This window comes from Oncorhynchus kisutch, linkage group LG30, assembly GCF_002021735.2.
Source record: "Oncorhynchus kisutch isolate 150728-3 linkage group LG30, Okis_V2, whole genome shotgun sequence".
NCBI lineage: Eukaryota > Metazoa > Chordata > Actinopteri > Salmoniformes > Salmonidae > Oncorhynchus > Oncorhynchus kisutch.
The window spans coordinates 44,978,924-45,002,522 of record NC_034203.2 but is presented as its reverse complement, the minus strand read 5'-3'; the positions used below and the strand labels follow the sequence as shown (position 1 = coordinate 45,002,522).

Sequence of the window (23,599 nt, the reverse complement as noted above, 5' to 3'; positions counted from 1 at the left end):
AGACACCTAGGCTTTATCTTGCTTATTGAAAACATACCTCACACATACAATAACCTTTACAGGAGTCTAGTATTTTATACTGGGGAGAAGTGTGCCTCATAAACGTCTATACTCAATGTCAACACTCCAAACATATCGAAGCAAAACCCTGGATTTCATTTACTGCTGCTATCACTCGTTACTGTAACCTATGCTACATAATAAACTGTATTATCAATCCACACTGGACTATAAGCGCTACCGTTGACCATTGCGTTAGTTTTGTTAAAAACTATTAACCACCTACGTTATTGGTGGTTAAAATTCCCCGGAGCATTTATTTTAACACACGACAGGTCAGGCAGTAGATCAACCAATGGGGATGAGCAATCCCCTCTGCTTGATCTTCCATAACAATCAGGCGTAGATATGTTTCAGATCTGCCTCGGGTATTTGGGGACAAAATGTAGCAGCAGGATATGCATTATATCTGTTATATTTACAGTAATGTACAATTCATTCGTGATTGGTCAAATGGAACACACCTCAGCCTTCGATAGGGCCTGTCTTCCCTCAGCCTTCGATAGGGCCTGTCTTCCCTCAGCCTTCGATAGGGCCTGTCTTCCCTCAGCCTTCGATAGGGCCTGTCTTCCCTCAGCCTTCGATAGGGCCTGTCTTCCCTCAGCCTGCAATAGGGCCTGTCTTCCCTCAGCCTTCGATAGGGCCTGTCTTCCCTCAGCCTTCGATAGGGCCTGTCTTCCCTCAGCCTTCGATAGGGCCTGTCTTCCCTCAGCCTGCAATAGGGCCTGTCTTCCCTCAGCCTTCGATAGGGCCTGTCTTCCCTCAGCCTTCGATAGGGCCTGTCTTCCATCAGCCTGCAATAGGGCCTGTCTTCCCTCAGCCTGCAATAGGGCCTGTCTTCCCTCAGCCTTCGATAGGGCCTGTCTTCCCTCAGCCTGCAATAGGGCCTGTCTTCCCTCAGCCTTCGATAGGGCCTGTCTTCCCTCAGCCTGCAATAGGGCCTGTCTTCCCTCAGCCTTCGATAGGGCCTGTCTTCCCTCAGCCTTCGATAGGGCCTGTCTTCCCTCAGCCTGCAATAGGGCCTGTCTTCCCTCAGCCTTCGATAGGGCCGGTCTTCCCTCAGCCTTCGATAGGGCCTGTCTTCCCTCAGCCTTCGATAGGGCCTGTCTTCCCTCAGCCTGCAATAGGGCCTGTCTTCCCTCAACCTTCGATAGGGCCTGTCTTCCCTCAGCCTTCGATAGGGCCTGTCTTCCCTCAGCCTTCGATAGGGCCTGTCTTACCTCAGCCTTCGATAGGGCCTGTCTTCCCTCAGCCTTCGATAGGGCCTGTCTTCCCTCAGCCTGCAATAGGGCCTGTCTTCCCTCAACCTTTGATAGGGCCTGTCTTCCCTCAACCTTCGATAGGGCCTGTCTTCCCTCAGCCTTCGATAGGGCCTGTCTTTCCTCAGCCTTCGATAGGGCCTGTCTTCCCTCAGCCTTCGATAGGGCCTGTCTTCCCTCAGCCTTCGATAGGGCCTGTCTTCCCTCAGCCTGCAATAGGGCCTGTCTTCCCTCAGCCTTCGATAGGGCCTGTCTTCCCTCAGCCTTCGATAGGGCCTGTCTTTCCTCAGCCTTCGATAGGGCCTGTCTTCCCTCAGCCTTCGATAGGGCCTGTCTTCCCTCAGCCTGCAATAGGGCCTGTCTTCCCTCAACCTTCGATAGGGCCTGTCTTCCCTCAGCCTTCGATAGGGCCTGCCTTCCCTCAGCCTTCGATAGGGCCTGTCTTTCCTCAGCCTTCGATAGGGCCTGTCTTCCCTCGGCCTTCGATAGGGCCTGTCTTTCCTCAGCCTTCGATAGGGCCTGTCTAGCATTCACAATATTAGTATCAACATGATTCATTTTTCAGGAGTTCTATTATATTCCATGCTATACAGGTCTACATTCTATACTATACAGGTCTATATTCTATACTATATAGGTCTATATTCTATACTATACATGTCTATATTCTATACCATACAGGTCTATATTCTATGCTATATAGGTCTATATTCTATACTATACATATCTATATTCTATACCATACAGGTCTATATTCTATGCTATATAGGTCTATATTCTATACTATACAGGTCTATATTCTATACAGGTCTATATTTGAGGCGGCAGGGTAGCCTAGTGGTTAGAGCGTTGGACTAGTAACCGAAAGGTTGCAAGTTCAAATCCCTGAGCTGACAAGGTACAAATCTGTCGTTCCGCCCCCGAACAGGCAGTTAACCCACTGTTCCTAGGCCGTCATTGAAAATAAGAATTTGTTCTTAACTGACTTGACTAGTAAAATAAAGGTATAAAAAAAAAAAACATCTATACTATATAGGTCTATATTCTATACTATACATATCTATATTCTATACCATACAGGTCTATATTCTATACTATATAGGTCTATATTCTATACTATACATATCTATATTCTATACCATACAGGTCTATATTCTATGCTATATACACTACCGTTCAAAAGTTTGGGGTCACTTAATTTTTTGGTCCGTTAAAATAACATCAAAAAGATCAGAAATACAGTGTCGACATTGTTAATGTTGTAAATGACTATTGTAGCTGGAAACAGCAGATTTTTTATGGAATATCTACATAGGCGTACAGAGGCCCATTATCAGCAACCATCACTCCTGTGTTCCAATGGTACGTTGTGTTGGCTAATCAAAGTTTATCATTTTAAAAGTCTAATTGATCATTAGAAAACACTTTTGCAATTATGTTAGCACAGCTGAAAACTGTTTTTCTGATTAAAGAAGCAATAAAACTGGCCTTAATTAGACTAGTTGAGTATCTGAAGCATCAGCATTTGTGGGTTTGATTACAGGCTCAAAATGACCAGAAACAAAGACCTTTCTTCTGAAACTCGTCAGTCTATTCTTGTTCTGAGAAATGAAGGCTATTCCATGCGAAGAAACTGAAGATCTCGTACAACGCTGTGTACTACTCCCTTCACAGAACAGTGGAAACGGACTCTAACCAGAATAGAAAGAGTAGGAGTTCCCGGTGCACAACTGAGCAAGAGGACAAGTACATTAGAGTGTCTAGTTTGAGAAAGAGACGCCTCACAAGTCCTCAACTGGCAGCTTCATTAAATAGTACCCGCAAAACACCCGTCTCAATGGCAAATCAAATCAAATCAAATCAAATCAAATTTATTTATATAGCCCTTCGTACATCAGCTGATATCTCAAAGTGCTGTACAGAAACCCAGCCTAAAACCCCAAACAGCAAGCAATGCAGGTGGAGAAGCACGGTGGCTAGGAAAAACTCCCTAGAAAGGCCAATACCTAGGAAGAAACCTAGAGAGGAACCAGGCTATGTGGGGTGGCCAGTCCTCTTCTGGCTGTGCCGGGTGGAGATTATAACAGAACATGGTCAAGATGTTCAATGTTCATAAATGACCAGCATGGTCGAATAATAATAAGGCAGAACAGTTGAAACTGGAGCAGCAGCACAGTCAGGTGGAAGTTGAAACTGGAGCAGCAGCATGGCCAGGTAGACTGGGGACAGCAAGGAGTCATCATGTCAGGTAGTCCTGGGGCATGGTCCTAGGGCTCAGGTCAGTTGAAACTGGAACAGCAGCATGGCAACAGTGAAGAGTTGCAAAGAAAAAGCCATATCCCAGACTGGCCAATAAAAATAAAAGATTAAGATGAGCAAAAGAACACAGACACTGGACAGAGGAACTCTGCCTAGAAGGCCAGCATCCCGGAGTCACCTCTTCACTGTTGACGTTGAGACTGGACAGAGGAACTCTGCCTAGAAGGCCAGCATCCTGGAGTCACCTCTTCACTGTTGACGTTGAGACTGGACAGAGGAACTCTGCCTAGAAGGCCAGAATCCCGGAGTCGCCTCTTCACTGTTGACTCTGAGACTGGACAGAGGAACTCTGCCTAGAAGGCCAGCATCCCGGAGTCGCCTCTTCACTGTTAACGCTGAGACTGGACAGAGGAACTCTGCCTAGAAGGCCAGCATCCCGGAGTGGCCTTTTCACTGTTGACGTTGAGACTGGTGTTTTGCATGGACTATTTAATGAAGCTGCCAAAAGTAGTGCACTATACAGGTCTATATTCTATACTATAGAGGTCTATATTCCATGCTATAGAGGTCTATATTCTGTACTATACAGGTCTATATTCTGTACTGTATAGGTCTATATTCTATGCTATAGAGGTCTATATTATGTATTGTATAGGTCTATATTCTATGCTATACAGGTCTATATTCTATACTATAGAGGTCTATATTCCATGCTATAGAGGTCTATATTCTGTACTATACAGGTCTATATTCTGTACTGTATAGGTCTATATTCTATGCTATAGAGGTCTATATTATGTATTGTATAGGTCTATATTCTATGCTATACAGGTCTATATTCTGTACTGTATAGGTCTATATTCTGTCCTATATAGGTCTGTATTCTGTACTTAACAGGGGTATATTCTATACAGGTCTGTATTCTGTACTTAACAGTGGTATATTCTATACAGGTCTATATTCTATACTATAGAGGTCTATATTCCATGCTATAGAGGTCTATATTCTGTACTATACAGGTCTATATTCTTTACTGTATAGGTCTATATTCTATGCTATACAGGTCTATATTCTGTACTGTATAGGTCTATATTCTATGCTACACAGGTCTATATTCTTTACTGTATAGGTCTATATTCTATGCTATACAGGTCTATATTCTTTACTGTATAGGTCTATATTCTATGCTATACAGGTCTATATTCTATGCTATACAGGTCTATATTCTTTACTGTATAGGTCTATATTCTATGCTATACAGGTCTATATTCTATGCTATACAGGTCTATATTCTATGCTATACAGGTCTATATTCTTTACTGTATAGGTCTATATTCTATGCTATACAGGTCTATATTCTATGCTATACAGGTCTATATTCTATGCTATACAGGTCTATATTCTTTACTGTGTGCAGTAGAAAGAGGAAACAGTAACCACCATATGAATGACAGTGTTCTCCGTATTACCTCGTCCTCTGACAACAGCTCTGCCCTTTAAGGACTACGCCACACTATATCTATAGTCCCAAATGGCGCCCTATTCCCATTATAGTGCAATACGTTCGACCTACAGGTTCTTTGGTCAAAAGTAGTGCACTACACATGGTGTAAGGGGGACCATTTGGGGCAGAGCCTGATGCAGAGAGAGAGAAACAGAGAGAGAGAGAGAGACAGAGAGAGAGACAGAGAGAGAGAGAGAGAGAGAGAGAGAGAGAGAGAGAGAGAGAGAGAGAGAGAGAGAGAGAGAGAGAGAGAGAGAGAGAGAGAGAGAGAGAGAGAGAGAGAGAGAACAAGGGAGATAAGAGGGAAGGAGGAAGAGAGAGAGAGAACAACCCACATACCGGTGTTTCTTGCAAGTAGCATAATGCTAACACAAAGTCATTATGACTTGATCTTAGACTGGTAAGCTAATTGGTTTGCGATTAGTAGTTCAACTGCTGCTACGGCAGTGTACATATGCGGTCGTTATTCATCTTGATGAGCATCAGGGAAGGAATGATCCCAAATGAGCTGGCTGTGCCCCAAATGAACTGGGTCCCAAATGAACTGGGTCCCAAATGATCTGGGTCCCAAATGAACTGGGTCCCAAATGAACTGGGTCCCAAATGGGCTGTGCCCCAAATGAACTGGGTCCCAAATGAACTGGGTCCCAAATGGGCCTGAGTCCCAAATGAATTGGGTCCCAAATGAACTGGGTCCCAAATTAACTGGGTCCCAAATGAATTGGGTCCCAAATGAACTGGGTCCCAAATGAACTGGGTCCCAAATGAACTGGGGTCCCAAATGAACTGGGTCCCAAATGAACTGGAGTCCCAAATGAACTGGGGTCCCAAATGAACTGGGTCCCAAATGGGCTGTGCCCCAAATGAACTGGGTCCCAAATGAACTGGAGTCCCAAATGAACTGGGGTCCCAAATGAACGGCATCAGATTAGACAAACACATAGGGGGGTTTTCAATGTTCTTGTTCCTAGAGTCTGTGTGGTGAGACGGCAAGGAGAGATGTGGTGTAACTGAAATATATATATATTCTGTCATATTCAAGTTAAAAGAACGGAAATGCATTTGTCAAATACTTCCTCCAAAGTTTGAGTTTTGAATTTTTTTATTTCTATTTAAGTAGTTATCTACTTAATGTGTTGCATTACGGTTAGATTACAGCGCCTTCAGTAAGTATTTGTCACGTTCTGACCTTAGTTCTGTGTTTTAGTATGGTCAGGGCGTGAGTTGGGGTGGGCTGTCTATGTTTGTTTTTCTATGTTGGGGGTTTTGAGTTCGGCCTGGTATGGTTCTCAATCAGAGGCAGCTGTCAATTGTTGTCCCTGATTGAGAATCATACTTAGGTAGCCTGGGTTTCACTTTTGGGTTGTGGGTGTTTTGTCTTCCGTGTCAGTGTTTGTCGCCACACGGGACTGTTTTCCTCAGAGGAGGAGGACGAGGTTCATAACAGTGTTCACACACCACTTTAACTTTTTACATATTTACTTGTGTTACAGCCTGAATTTTAAAATGGATAGAAATTGAGATTTTTGTGGTCACTGTTCTACTACACACAATACCCCATAATGTCAAAGTGGAATTATGTTTTTGTTTTTTTGAACATTTGAGAAATGTATAAAATGTAAAGCTGAAATGTCAATAAGTATTCAACCCCCTTGTTGTTGTCATGGCGAGCATAAATTATTTCAGGAGTAACATAATAAGTCATATTATTATAGTAAATAATAACATGGCATAATAAGTTGAATGGACTCATTCTGTGGTTCATAATAGTGGTGATTTTATGAATGACTACCTCATCTCTGTACCCCCATACATACAAGTATTATATCTGTTAGGTCCCTCGATCGAGTAGTGAATTTCAAGCACAGATTCAAGCACAAATTTCCATTTCCATTTCCAATGCCTCGCAAAGAAGGGTAAGCAGACGTTGAATAGTCCTTTGTGAATTTATTAATGACACTTTGGATGGTGTATCAATACACCCAGTCACTACAAAGATACAAGCGTCCTTCCTAACTCAGTTGCCGGTGAGGAAGGAAACCGCTCAGGGATTTCACCATGAGGCCAATGGTGACATTAACACAGTTACAGAGTTGAATGGCTGTGATAGGAGAAAACTGAGGATGGATCGACAACATTGTAGTTACTCCACTAACCTAAATGACAGAGTTGAATGGCTGTGATAGGAGAAAACTGAGGATGGATCGACAACATTGTAGTTACTCCACTAACCTAAATGACAGAGTTGAATGGCTGTGATAGGAGAAAACTGAGGATGGATCGACAACATTGTAGTTACTCCACTAACCTAAATGACAGAGTTGAATGGCTGTGATAGGAGAAAACTGAGGATGGATCGACAACATTGTAGTTACTCCACTAACCTAAATGACAGAGTTGAATGGCTGTGATAGGAGAAAACTGAGGATGGATCGACAACATTGTAGTTACTCCACTAACCTAAATGACAGAGTGAAAAGAAGGAAGCCTGGACATAAATCAAATCTATAAAAAAAAAAAGTGCATCCTGTTTGCAACAGGAAGTAACACTGAAAAACATGTTGCAAAGAACTGAACTTGATGTTTTAAATCTGTTCGATCCGTTTTGAATTCAGGCTGTAACACAACAAAATGTGGAATAAGTCTCGGGGTGTGAATACTTTCTGAAGGTAGTGTGGCACTTGCAAGAGACGATGAAATATGTAGCCATATGGGGACTCGTAAGACAATGTACATTGTTTGATTCATATTTCATTAATAATGGAGGGAAATGTACGGATCAGATTTCTAACCTTAATTACCTACACAGGGAGAAAAGACAATGACACACACACACACGCATGCATGCACACACACACACACACACACACACACACACACACACACACACACACACACACACACACACACACACACACACACACACACACACACATATACATACACATACATATATACACACACACACACACACACACACACACACACACAGAACACACACACATACATATACACACATACATACACAGAGATCACAGCGATGCATCAACCTGTGTGTAACAGTGTCACATTGTATAGTAAGCAGACTGTTTTTAATCATCACAGGAAGTACAGCACTATGTGTTTCTCTGTGGTTCTCTGGGCCGCGTCCCAAATACCAACCTATTCCACTATAGTGCCTGGGGTCCCTGGTTGAAAGTAGTGCACTACGTAGAGAATAGGGTGCCATTTGAGACGTGTGCTCTGTCTTCGTAATGGCGCTTCAATGGAACCTATTCATCATGAGGTTATTAGTGTTGCTTCATATCACACTGACAGAGACCTGACTCCCCACGGGGGAGGGCGAGAGAGGGGGGGGGAGAGGGAGAGGGAGTGGGGGGGGAAAGTGGGGGAGAGAGAGAGAGAGAGAAAGAGGGGAGGGGGAGAGAGAGACAGAGAGAGGGGGAGGGAGGGAGAAAGAGGGGAAGAGAGAGTGGAGGGAGAGAGAGAGAGAGAGAGGGGAGAGAGAGAGGGGGAGGGAGGGAGAAAGAAGGGGAGGAAGATGGGAGGAAGTGAGAGGAGAGAGGGGGAGGGAGGGAGAGAGAGAGAGAGAGAGGGGGGAGGGAGAGAGAGGTGGGAGAGAGGGGTAGGGAGAGAGATATGAATACAAAGAGACAGAGAGGGAGGGCGACAAGGAGGGAGGGAAGGAGAGAGAGAGAGAGAGAGAAAGAAAAAGTTTCGTCACCTGAACAGATGGTTGAATGTTATTAAAAGGACCTTAGAGAACACTATCGAGCGACGATCAAAGTTGGAGTGTCTCAAAGTTGCTCTCTGACCTGCTGTCTACACATACGAGAGTGAACATGGTGCAAATAGTGGAGGAAAGACAAGTGATTTGCTCTGCCATAAGTTAATGTACTGTGTGTGACATATTCTCCATATTCACCTCAGTGGCCAGAGATGTACCTGCTGCGTTCACAGTTTACCGTTCAGCTGCTGTGGAGATCCCTCAGCCTCGAAAGACACCCTCGTTTCCACAGTTTAACAGGTTTAACAGTTGACTAGAGTCACATAGAGCAGTAGAGATGGAGATTCATTAAGATGTAGACTAGAGATTTTTCTATTTCAAAAAAAAAAAAAAATCACCTTTATTTAACCAGGTAGGCCAGTTGAGAACAAGTTCTCATTTACAACTGAGGCCAAGATAAAGCAAAGCAGTGCGACAAAAAACAACAACAACAACAACAGAGTTACACAAATAAACATAAAGTCAATAACACAATAGAAAATGTTTTTTAAAATCTATATACAATGTGTGCAAATGTAGAAGAGTAGGGTGGTAAGGCAATAAATAGGCCATGGAGGCAAAATAATTACAATTTAGCATTAACACTGGAGTGATAGATGTGCAGATATTGATGTGCAAGTAGAGATACTGGGGTGTAAAAGAGCAAGAGGATAAACAACAATATGGGGATGAGGTAGTTGGGTGGGCTATTTACAGATGGGCTGTGTACAGGTGCAGTGATCGGTTAGCTGCTCTGACAGCTGATGCTTAAAGTTAGAGAGGGAGATATAAGACTCCAGCTTCAGTGATTTTGGCAATTCGTTCCAGTCATTGGCAGCAGAGAACTGGAAGGAAAGGCGGCCAAAGGAAGTGTTGGCTTTGGGGATGACCAGTGAAATATACCTGCTGGAGCGTGTGCTACGGGTGGGTGTTGCTATGGTGACCAGTGAGCTGAGATAAGGCGGGGATTTACCTAGCAAAGACTTATAGATGACCTGGAGCCAGTGGGTTTGGCGACAAATATGTAGTGAGGGCCAGCCAACGAGAGCATATAGGTCGCAGTGGTGGGTAGTATATGGGGCTTTGGTGACAAAATGGATGGCACTGATCAGTGCCATCAGATCAGTAGAGATAGAGATGTATTGAGATGTTGTAGACTAGAGATCAGATCCTGTAAGACAATGTTGCATGACATTCTTCTCTCATCTCCTCCTCCTCCTCCTCCTCCTCCTCCTCTTCTCCTCTCATATCCTCCTCCTCCTCTCATCTCCCCCTCCTCTCGTCTCCTCGTCTCCTCCTCTTCTCCTCTCATCTCCCCTCCTCTCCTCTTCTTCTCCTCTCATATCCTCCTCCTCCTCTCATCTCCCCCCTCCTCTCGTCTCCTCCTCTCCTCCTCTTCTCCTCTCATCTCCTCCTCCTCATCTCCTCCTCCTCTCCTCCTCTTCTCCTCTCATCTCCTCCTCCTCATCTCCTCCTCCTCTCCTCTTCTTCTCCTCTCATATCCTCCTCCTCCTCTCATCTCCTCCTACTCCTCCTCTCCTCCTCTTCTCCTCTCATCTCCTCCTCCTCTCATCTCCTCCTACTCCTCTCCTTGCCTCCTCTTCTCCTCTCATCTCCTCCTCCTCATCTCCTTCTCCTCTCATCTCCTCCTCTCCTCTTATCTCCTCCTACTCCTCTCCTTGCCTCCTCTTCTCCTCTCATCTCCTCCTCCTCATCTCCTCCTCCTCTCCTCTTCTTCTCCTCTCATCTCCTCCTCCTCTCCTCTTCTTCTCCTCTCATCTCCTCCTCCTCTCCTCTTCTTCTCCTCTCATATCCTCCTCCTCCTCTCATCTCCTCCTACTCCTCTCCTTGCCTCCTCTTCTCCTCTCATATCCTCCTCTCCTCTTATCTCCTCCTACTCCTCTCCTTGCCTCCTCCTCTCCTCTTATCTCCTCCTACTCCTCTCCTTGCCTCCTCTTCTCCTCTCATCTCCTCCTCCTCATCTCCTCCTCCTCTTCTCCTCTCATCTCCTCCTCCTCATCTCCTCCTCCTCTCCTCCTCTTCACTTCTCCTCTCATCTCCTCCTCTCCTCTTATCTCCTCCTCCTCCTCCTCCTCTCCTCCTCTCATCTCCTCCTCCTCATCTCCTCCTCCTCTCCTCTTCTTCTCCTCTCATCTCCTCCTCTCCTCTTATCTCCTCCTCCTCCTCCTCTCCTCCTCTTCTCCTCTCATCTCCTCCTCCTCTCATCTCCTCCTCTCCTCTTATCTCCTCCTACTCCTCTCCTTGCCTCCTCTCCTCCTCCTCTCCTCTTATCTCCTCCTCTCCTCCTCCTTTTCCTCCTGCTACGGTCTGTAAAATTGACAGATGCTCGTTAGAGAGAGTGGGGGGGGGGGGAGGAACGAGAGAGAATAGAGAGATTGAATTGGAGAGCGTTACGTGTGTTCTTTAGCACAACAAAACAAACAGGGCAAAGTCTGTGTCGCTGAAGGAACAAATAGGTGTCTGGTATATGGTGTGTTGAACTACAGGGGGGGGGGGGGGGGGATGGGGAGGGTTTCCCCCATCTTTTTCTTCTGTACCTCAGGGATTCCTCAGAGGAATGATATCCAATTCTCTGTGTGCGTACATGTGTTATTTCACTAGAGTTAACTCTGTCTTAAATGTTCATCTGCAGAATGTTCTCTCTGCTTCCGCACAGCAAGCGGTACCGGTGTATCAAGTCTGGCACCAACAGGCTCCTGAACAGCTTCCATCCAGCTTCCATCCCCCAGCAATAAGACTATCAAAATAGCTACACAGACGATCTGAGTTGACCTTGTATCTTTATTGACATTTTAGTTCTATTTTTTTTCACACACACACTATTTTTTCACACACACACACACACACACACACACACACACACACACACACACACACACACACACACACACACACACACACACACACACACACACACACACACACACACACACACACACACACACACACACACTCACTGTCACTCCAACAATAACTGACCCTGTGTATAGTATGGTACTGGAACTGACCCTGTATATAGTATGGTATTAACTGACCCTGTATATAGTATGGTATTAACTGACCCTGTATATAGTATGGTATTAACTGACCCTGTATATAGTATATAGTATGGTATTAACTGACCCTGTATATAGTATGGTACTGGAACTGACCCTGTATATAGTATGGTACTGGAACTGACCCTGTATATAGTCTGGTATTAACTGACCCTGTATCTAGTATGGTATTAACTGACCCCGTATCTAGTATGGTATTAACTGACCCTGTATATAGTCTGGTATTAACTGACCCTGTATATAGTCTGGTATTAACTGACCCTGTATATAGTCTGGTATTAACTGACCCTGTATATAGTATGGTATTAACTGACCCTGTATATAGTCTGGTATTAACTGACCCTGTATATAGTCTGGTATTAACTGACCCTGTATATAGTCTGGTATTAACTGACCCTGTATATAGTCTGGTATTAACTGCCCACCAGTCATTAGTCTGTAGATGTGTGCTGCCCACCAGTCATTAGTCTGTAGATGTGTGCTGCCCACCAGTCATTAGTCTGTAGCTGTGTGCTGCCCACCAGTCATTAGTCATTAGTCTGTAGCTGTGTACTGCCCACCAGTCATTAGTCTGTAGCTGTGTACTGCTCACCAGTCATTAGTCTGTAGCTGTGTACTGCTCACCAGTCATTAGTCTGTAGCTGTGTGCTGCCCACCAGTCATTAGTCTGTAGATGTGTGCTGCTCACCAGTCATTAGTCTGTAGCTGTGTGCTGCTCACCAGTCATTAGTCTGTAGCTGTGTGCTGCTCACCAGTCATTAGTCTGTAGCTGTGTGCTGCCCACCAGTCATTAGTCATTAGTCTGTAGCTGTGTGCTGCCCACCAGTCATTAGTCTGTAGCTGTGTGCTGCCCACCAGTCATTAGTCTGTAGCTGTGTGCTGCCCACCAGTCATTAGTCTGTAGATGTGTGCTGCTCACCAGTCATTAGTCTGTAGATGTGTACTGCTCACCAGTCATTAGTCTGTAGCTGTGTGCTGCTCACCAGTCATTAGTCTGTAGCTGTGTACTGCCCACCAGTCATTAGTCTGTAGCTGTGTGGTGCCCACCAGTCATTAGTCTGTAGATATGTACTGCTCACCAGTCATTAGTCATTAGTCTGTAGCTGTGTACTGCTCACCAGTCATTAGTCTGTAGCTGTGTACTGCTCACCAGTCATTAGTCTGTAGCTGTGTACTGCTCACCAGTCATTAGTCTGTAGCTGTGTACTGCTCACCAGTCATTAGTCATTAGTCTGTAGCTGTGTACTGCTCACCAGTCATTAGTCTGTAGCTGTGTACTGCTCACCAGTCATTAGTCTGTAGCTGTGTACTGCTCACCAGTCACCAGTCATTAGTCTGTAGCTGTGTACTGCTCACCAGTCATTAGTCATTAGTCTGTAGCTGTGTACTGCTCACCAGTCATTAGTCTGTAGCTGTGTGCTGCTCACCAGTCATTAGTCATTAGTCTGTAGCTGTGTGCTGCCCACCAGTCATTAGTCTGTAGCTGTGTACTGCTCACCAGTCATTAGTCTGTAGCTGTGTACTGCTCACCAGTCACCAGTCATTAGTCTGTAGCTGTGTACTGCTCACCAGTCATTAGTCTGTAGCTGTGTGCTGCCCACCAGTCATTAGTCTGTAGCTGTGTACTGCTCACCAGTCATTAGTCTGTAGCTGTGTACTGCTCACCAGTCATTAGTCTGTAGCTGTGTGCTGCTCACCAGTCATTAGTCTGTAGCTGTGTACTGCCCACCAGTCATTAGTCATTAGTCTGTAGCTGTGTGCTGCCCACCAGTCATTAGTCTGTAGCTGTGTACTGCTCACCAGTCATTAGTCTGTAGCTGTGTACTGCTCACCAGTCATTAGTCTGTAGCTGTGTACTGCCCACCAGTCATTAGTCTGTAGATGTGTGCTGCTCACCAGTCATTAGTCTGTAGCTGTGTGCTGCCCACCAGTCATTAGTCTGTATCTGTGTGCTGCCCACCAGTCATTAGTCTGTAGCTGTGTGCTGCTCACCAGTCATTAGTCTGTAGCTGTGTGCTGCCCACCAGTCATTAGTCATTAGTCTGTAGCTGTGTGCTGCCCACCAGTCATTAGTCTGTAGATGTGTACTGCCCACCAGTCATTAGTCTGTAGCTGTGTGCTGCTCACCAGTCATTAGTCTGTAGCTGTGTGCTGCTCACCAGTCATTAGTCTGTAGCTGTGTGCTGCTCACCAGTCATTAGTCTGTAGCTGTGTGCTGCTCACCAGTCATTAGTCTGTAGCTGTGTGCTGCCCACCAGTCATTAGTCATTAGTCTGTAGCTGTGTGCTGCCCACCAGTCATTAGTCTGTAGCTGTGTGCTGCCCACCAGTCATTAGTCTGTAGCTGTGTGCTGCCCACCAGTCATTAGTCTGTAGATGTGTGCTGCTCACCAGTCATTAGTCTGTAGATGTGTACTACTCACCAGTCATTAGTCTGTAGCTGTGTGCTGCTCACCAGTCATTAGTCTGTAGCTGTGTGCTGCCCACCAGTCATTAGTCTGTAGCTGTGTGCTGCTCACCAGTCATTAGTCTGTAGCTGTGTACTGCCCACCAGTCATTAGTCTGTAGCTGTGTACTGCTCACCAGTCATTAGTCTGTAGCTGTGTGCTGCCCACCAGTCATTAGTCTGTAGCTGTGTACTGCTCACCAGTCATTAGTCTGTAGATGTGTACTGCTCACCAGTCATTAGTCTGTAGATGTGTACTGCTCACCAGTCATTAGTCTGTAGCTGTGTGCTGCTCACCAGTCATTAGTCTGTAGATGTGTACTGCCCACCAGTCATTAGTCTGTAGATGTGTACTGCCCACCAGTCATTAGTCTGTAGCTGTGTGCTGCTCACCAGTCATTAGTCTGTAGCTGTGTGCTGCTCACCAGTCATTAGTCTGTAGCTGTGTGCTGCCCACCAGTCATTAGTCATTAGTCTGTAGCTGTGTGCTGCCCACCAGTCATTAGTCTGTAGATGTGTACTGCCCACCAGTCATTAGTCTGTAGCTGTGTGCTGCTCACCAGTCATTAGTCTGTAGCTGTGTGCTGCTCACCAGTCATTAGTCTGTAGCTGTGTGCTGCTCACCAGTCATTAGTCTGTAGCTGTGTGCTGCTCACCAGTCATTAGTCTGTAGCTGTGTGCTGCCCACCAGTCATTAGTCATTAGTCTGTAGCTGTGTGCTGCCCACCAGTCATTAGTCTGTAGCTGTGTGCTGCCCACCAGTCATTAGTCTGTAGCTGTGTGCTGCCCACCAGTCATTAGTCTGTAGATGTGTGCTGCTCACCAGTCATTAGTCTGTAGATGTGTACTGCTCACCAGTCATTAGTCTGTAGCTGTGTGCTGCTCACCAGCCATTAGTCTGTAGCTGTGTGCTGCCCACCAGTCATTAGTCTGTAGCTGTGTGCTGCTCACCAGTCATTAGTCTGTAGCTGTGTACTGCCCACCAGTCATTAGTCTGTAGCTGTGTACTGCTCACCAGTCATTAGTCTGTAGCTGTGTGCTGCCCACCAGTCATTAGTCTGTAGCTGTGTACTGCTCACCAGTCATTAGTCTGTAGATGTGTACTGCTCACCAGTCATTAGTCTGTAGATGTGTACTGCTCACCAGTCATTAGTCTGTAGCTGTGTGCTGCTCACCAGTCATTGGTCTGTAGATGTGTACTGCCCACCAGTCATTAGTCTGTAGATGTGTACTGCCCACCAGTCATTAGTCTGTAGCTGTGTGCTGCTCACCAGTCATTAGTCTGTAGCTGTGTGCTGCTCACCAGTCATTAGTCTGTAGCTGTGTGCTGCTCACCAGTCATTAGTCTGTAGATGTGTACTGCCCACCAGTCATTAGTCTGTAGATGTGTACTGCTCACCAGTGATTAGTCTGTAGATGTGTGCTGCTCACCAGTGATTAGTCTTTCCCTATAAAGTGAATATGTAAATGTTCTTTGTGAGGTGATTAATTGTGTATTCGTACTCTCTGCTTTTTTCTTTGGAAGTAAGTTCAACACAATCCTGACCACCCTGTTATGTTTATCTTCTGCGTTGTATTCACAAAGAACCAAACAGGGGCGAACGGGCTGAACGCGGAGGAACTAACCAGAACTTGGCCAGTAAGAAAGACTCATTTTCGCTGCTAGTTTTGTGATGGTTTTTCTATGGAACTAATGAATATAACCCTGGATTGTATTTCACACGTGTCCTTTCAGTACGTCATGTGTCTTCTATTCTTTCTGTAGAGCTGACAGCTATAGGTCTATGAGAGGATGATAAATGCGCTGTGCTCAGCCCTTTTTCCTCAATGTTTTGCCAATATAATCATTCTCACTTGTCCTCTATTGGCAGCTGGAGAGAGGATTAGATGAACCTTTATTGTTAAATGAAAGGGAGGAAATCTAGAATGTTCTTCTTACTCTAGTTGCTATTGATTCCTCATTCTACCCATTTCTTCATTTTTCTCCATCATTTGAGCTATAATCCACCTTTGTTATAAACCCTCAGTATAGCTGGCAGTGTTACGATGACTTCCTGTCAATTCAGGAAGTACACTAACGTTCCAATTCCATCTCTCTTCAATGCTTTTCAATTAGGAACATGTAGAATTGGAATTTCGTTTTTCTTTCGTGAATTGACTGGAAATTGGGATTGACTCCAACCCTGTCTCATGTCTCCTCAATGTTTTACAGTCAATCAAAGCACAACCCAGTCCTCTCCCAGTCCTCTCCCAGTCCTCTCCAAGTCCTCTCCCAGTATTCTCCAAGCCCTCTCCAAGTCCTCTCCCAGTATTCTCCAAGTCCTCTCCCAGTCCTCTCCAAGTCCTCTCCCAGTATTCTCCAAGTCCTCTCCCAGTCCTCTCCCAGTATTCTCCCAGTCCTCTCCCAGGCCTCTCCCAGTCCTCTCCCAGTCCTCTCCAAGTCCTCTCCCAGTATTCTCCAAGTCCTCTCCCAGTATTCTCCCAGTCCTCTCCCAGTCCTCTCCCAGTCCTCTTCAAGTCCTCTCCCAGTCCTCTCCCGGTCCTCTCCCAGTATTCTCCCAGTCCTCTCCAAGTCCTCTCCAAGTCCTCTCCAAGTCCTCTCCCAGTCCTCTCCCAGTCCTCTCCCAGTATTCTCCCAGTCCTCTCCAAGTCCTCTCCAAGTCCTCTCCCGGTCCTCTCCCAGTCCTCTCCCAGTATTCTCCAAGTCCTCTCCCGGTCCTCTCGCCGTCCTCTCCCGGTCCTCTCCCAGTCCTCTCCCAGTATTCTCCCGGTCCTCTCCCAGTCCTCTCCCAGTCCTCTCCCAGTATTCTCCCAGTCCTCTCCCAGTCCTCTCCAAGTCCTCTCCCAGTCCTCTCCCGGTCCTCTCCCAGTCCTCTCCCAGTCTTCTCTCTCTACATAAAGAACCTTTGCTAACCCATACTATTGCATGTTATTGTCTCCTCTCCACTGTTAAACTGTCAAATGTATCCAGATGGCTACATGCTATTTAAAGTGACTGCAAAAAGAAACAACATCCCAGAAATGTTCCATACGCACCAAAATCTTTTCTTCTCTCAAATATTTTGCACAAATTTGTTTACATATTCTGTTAGTGAGCATTTCTCCTTTTGCCAAGATAATCCACCCACCTGACAGGTGCGGCATATCAAGAAGCTGATTAAACAGCATGATCATTACACAAGTACACCTTGTGCTGAGTTAGGGGGGTGCTTTGTGGGGAACAACTCATTCTGATTGGCTGGGCCTGGCTTCCCAGTGGGTGGGCCTATGCCCTCCTAGGCCCATTTCACATGTCCTTATCTGAACTGTAACTCAGTAAAATCTTTGAAATTGTTGCATGTTGCGTTCGTGTTATTGTTCGGTATGAATGTAAACAAACACTGTATAACCTCCAAACATGAATACAACTATAGTTTTGATATCATGGATGGTCAATCCTTGCATCCAAAGCTTTGTCTATGAATTTGACATTTCCCCCCCCCAGCCCCATACCTCAGCTGTTTACCAAAAACAGTGGCAGGATGTACTCTTTGTTATTGTTTGAACCGCAGATTGCATCTTTAAATAAAGTTTGTTTTGTCTTGATGCGATCCTTTAGATCGTTAAGTTCTGACACTCCAGCTACACTGTTCTTATTCCTGTTAATGTGGTCCTCTAGAATCAGGATCTGTCAGCTGAAGTTTTGTACATTTCCACAGTACTGTCTCACATGCTGTCTCCTCTATCCTAGATTCAGCCTTCATGATGGTCAACACGTCTGGACGTTTTGCTGGTCAGAAGGCCCTCCTCCTGACCCCCCAGCTGAAGGAGAATGACACCCACTGCGTAATCTTCGAGTACTTCCTGTCTGGCCGCGAGGGGGCGGGACCGGGGCAGCTCAACGTGTACATCAGAGAGAACAACAGTCCACTGGGCATGCCCGTCTGGAACGTGTCTGGGCCAGCTACTAGAGCCTGGGTGCAGGTAGAACTGGCCATCTCTACCTACTGGCCTAACTTCTATCAGGTGAGAAGATTTCACCGTACCATACCATACCTTACCTTACCTTACCATACCTTACCATACCATACCGTACCATACCATAACTTCTGTTACCTTACCATACCATACCTTCTGTTACCTTACCATACCATACCTTACCTTACCATACCTTACCTTACCATACCATACCTTACCATACCATACCTTACCATACCTTACCTTACCATACCATACCTTACCATACCATACCTTCTGTTACCTTACCATACCTTACCATACCATACCTTACCTTACCATTCCTTACCTTACCATACCTTACCTTACCTTACCTTACCTTACCTTACCTCACCATACCATACCTTACCATATCTTACCATACCATACCTTCTGTTACCTTACCATACCATACCATAACTTACCATACCATACCTTACCATACCATACCTTACCATACCTTACCATACCATACCTTCTGTTACCTTACCATACCTTACCATACCATACCTTCTGTTACCTTACCATACCTTACCATACCTTACCATACCTTACCTTACCTTACCATACCATACCTTACCATACCATACCTTCTGTTACCTTACCTTACCTTACATTACCATACCATACCTTCTGTTACCTTACCATGCCATACCTTCTGTTACCTTACCATACCATACCTTACCATACCATACCTTCATGTTACCTTACCATACCTTACCTTACCATACCATACCATACCTTACCTTACCATACCTTACCATACCTTACCTTACCTTACCTTACCTTACCTTACCTTACCTTACCTTACCTTACCATACCTTACCATACCATACCTTCTGTTACCTTACCATACCATATCATACCTTACCATACCATACCTTACCATACCATACCATACCTTACCATACCTTACCATACCATACCTTCTGTTACCTTACCATACCTTACCATACCATACCTTCTGTTACCTTACCATACCTTACCATACCATACCTTACCTTACCATACCATACCTTACCATACCATACCTTCTGTTACCTTACCTTACCTTACCATACCATACCATACCTTACCTTACCATACCATACCTTCTGTTACCTTACCATGCCATACCTTCTGTTACCTTACCATACCTTACCATACCTTACCTTACCTTACCATACCATACCTTACCATACCATACCTTCTGTTACCTTACCTTACCCTACCATACCATACCATACCTTACCTTACCATACCATACCTTCTGTTACCTTACCATACCATACCTTCTGTTACCTTACCATACCTTACCATACCTTACCATACCTTACCTTACCTTACCATACCATACCTTACCATACCATACCTTCTGTTACCTTACCTTATCTTACATTACCATACCATACCTTCTGTTACCTTACCATGCCATACCTTCTGTTACCATACCATACCATACCATACCATACCTTCATGTTACCTTACCATACCTTACCTTACCATACCATACCATACCTTACCTTACCATACCTTACCATACCTTACCTTACCTTACCTTACCTTACCTTACCTTACCTTACCTTACCATACCATACCTTCTGTTACCTTACCATACCATATCATACATTACCATACCATACCTTACCATACCATACCATACCTTACCATACCTTACCATACCATACCTTCTGTTACCTTACCATACCTTACCATACCATACCTTCTGTTACCTTACCATACCTTACCATACCATACCTTACCTTACCATACCATACCTTACCATACCATACCTTCTGTTACCTTACCTTACCTTACCATACCATACCATACCTTACCTTACCATACCATACCTTCTGTTACCTTACCATGCCATACCTTCTGTTACCTTACCATACCATACCTTACCATACCATACCTTTCCATACCTTCTGTTACCTTACCATACCATACCTTCTGTTACCCTACCATACCATACCTTTCCATACCTTCTGTTACCTTACCATACCATACCTTCTGTTACCTTACCTTACCATACTATACCTTACCATACCTTACTATACCTTACCATACTATACCTTACCATACTATACTATACCTTACCATACTATACCTTACCATACTATAACTTACCATACTATACCTTACCATACTATACCTTACCATACTAGACCTTACCATACTATACCTTACCATACAATACCTTACCATACTATACCTTACCATACTATACCTTACCATACTAGACCTTACCATGCTATACCTTACCATACTATACAATACTATAACGTACCATACTATACCATACTATACCTTACCATACTATACCTTACCATACTAGACCTTACCATACTATACCTTACCATACTATACAATACTATACCTTACCATACTATACCTTACCATACTATACCATACTATACCTTACCATACTATACCTTACCATACTATACCTTAACATACTATACCTTAACATACTATACCTTACCATGCTAGACCGTACCATACTAGACCTTACCATACTATACCTTACCATACTATACCATACTATACCTTACCATACTATACCTTACCATACTTGACCTTACCATACTATACCTTACCATACTATACCTTACCATACTATACCCTCCATACTATACCATATCATACTATACCTTACCATACTATACCTTACCATACTATACCATACTATACCTTACCATACTATACCTTACCATACTATACCATACTATACCGTACCATACTATACCATACTATACCTTACCATACTATACCTTACCATACTATACCTTACCATACTATACCTTACCATACTATACCATACTATACCGTACCATATTATACCATACTATACCGTACCATACTATGCCTTACCATACTATACCTTACCATACTATACCGTACCATACTAGACCTTACCATACTATACAATACTATACTATATTATACCTTACAATACTATACCATACTATACCTTACCATACTATACCTTACCATACTAGACCTTACCATACTATACCTTACCATACTATACAATACTATAACTTACCATACTATACCATACTATACCTTACCATAATATACCATACTATACCTTACCATACTATACCATACTATACCCTACCATACTATACCATACCATACTATACCTTACCATACTATACCTTACCATACCATACCTTACCATACTATACCATACTATACCTTACCATACTATACCATACTATACCTTACCATACTATACCTTACCATACTATACAATACTATAACTTACCATACTATACCTTACCATACTATACCATACTATACCTTACCATACTATACCTTACCATACTATACCTTACCATACTATACCTTACCATACTAGACCTTACCATACTATACCTTACCATACCATACCTTACCATACTATACCATACTATACCTTACCATACTATACCATACTATACCATACTATACTATACCATACTATACCTTACCATACTATACCTTACCATACTATATCTTACCATACCTTACCATACTATACCTTACCATACTATACCATACCATACTATACCTTACCATACTATACCTTACCATACTATACCTTACCATACTATACCATACTATACCTTACCATACTATACCTCACCATACTATACCATACTATACCTTACCATACTATACCATACTATACCTTACCATACTATACCATACTATACCTTACCATACTATACCGTACTATACCTTACCATACTATACCATACTATACCTTACCATACTATACCATACTATACCTTACCATACTATTCCTTACCATACTATTCCTTACCATACTATACCTTACCATACTATACCATACTATACCTTACCATACTATACCATCCAGTGATCTGGATAGTAGGACAGAACTCTGCAGGCTATCTCTGCAGTAGATTGCAACACCGCCCCCTTTGGCCGTTCTATCTTGTCTGAAAATGTTGTAGTTAGGGATGGAGATTTCAGAGTTTTTGGTGGCCTTCCTAAGCCAGGATTCAGACACAGCTAGGACATCTGGGTTGGCAGAGTGTGCTAAAGCAGTGAATAAAACACACTTAGGGAGGAGGCTTCTAATGTTAACATGCATGAAACCAAGGCTATAACAGTTACAGAAGTCAACAAATGAGAGCACCTGGGGAATGGGAGTGGAGCTGGGCACTGCAGGGCCTGGATTCACCTCTACATCACCAGAGGAGGAGTAGGATAAGGGTACAGCTTAAAGCAATGAGAATTGGTCATCTAGGATGTCCAGAACAGAGAGTAAAATGAGGTTTCTGGGGGCAATAAAATAGCTTCAAGGTAAAATGTACAGATAAAGGTATGGTAGGATGTGAATACAGTGGAGGTAAACCTAGGCAATGAGTGATGATGAGAGAGATTTTGTCTCTAGAAACATCATTGAAACCAGGTGATGTCATCGCAGGTGGTGGAACTGAAAGGTTGGATAAAGTATAATGAGCAGGGCTAGAGGCTCTGAAATAAGCCAATAAACACTAACCAGAACAGCGATGGATAAGGCATATTGACATTAAGGAGAGGCATGCTTAGTCGAGTGATCATAAGGGTCCAGTGAGTAGTGAGGTTGGTTGGGGTCACGGTGATTCAGACAGCTAGCAGGGCCATGGGGCGGCAGGGTAGCCTAGTGGTTAGAGCGTTGGACTAGTAACCGGAAGGTTGCAAGTTCAAACCCCCGAGCTGACAAGGTACAAATCTGTCGTTCTGCCCCTGAACAGGCAGTTAACCCACTGTTCCTAGGCCGTCATTGAAAATAAGAATTTGTTCTTAACTGACTTGCCTAGTAAAATAAAGGTAAAAAAAAAAATGGGTAGCAAGCTAGCAGAGGATGGAGGTCTGTTTTTAGCCACCTCGTGCGTTTCCGTCGGTAGATTAGTGGGGTTCCGTGTGGTAAAGGGGATCAATCCAATTGGCAAAATAGATATAGTTATAGTGACCCAAGAAAATTGTCCGATAGACCTATTCAGATAGCAGCCGATAAGACAGCTAACGATTAGCGGGCCGCAGATGGGCGTTCAGGTAACGTCGCGATGGAGGGGCCAGTTGAATAACTCCCTCAGGCAGATAACGTCGGTAGTCCAGTTGTGAAGGCCCGGTGGGGCTCCGCATCGGCAGTAAAACGGGTCCAGATAGGTGATTGTAGCCCAGGAGTGGCTGATGGAAATCTTCAGCTGGCTAGCTCCGGAATAATTGATGTTTTCTCCGGAATCGACATAAGCCAATAGTCACTCGGATA

General features: G+C 44.3%; 1 protein-coding gene across 1 annotated transcript in view; it reads left to right on the top strand.

Annotated features, from left to right (window-relative positions):
• Nucleotides 1-23,599, top strand: part of LOC109880607 (receptor-type tyrosine-protein phosphatase mu-like) — a 432,469-nt gene that overhangs the window by 33,226 nt on the left and 375,644 nt on the right. Inside the window, 1 exon segment of the mRNA XM_031810129.1 lies at nt 18,101-18,375. Coding sequence (XP_031665989.1) covers nt 18,101-18,375 — 275 coding nt within the window.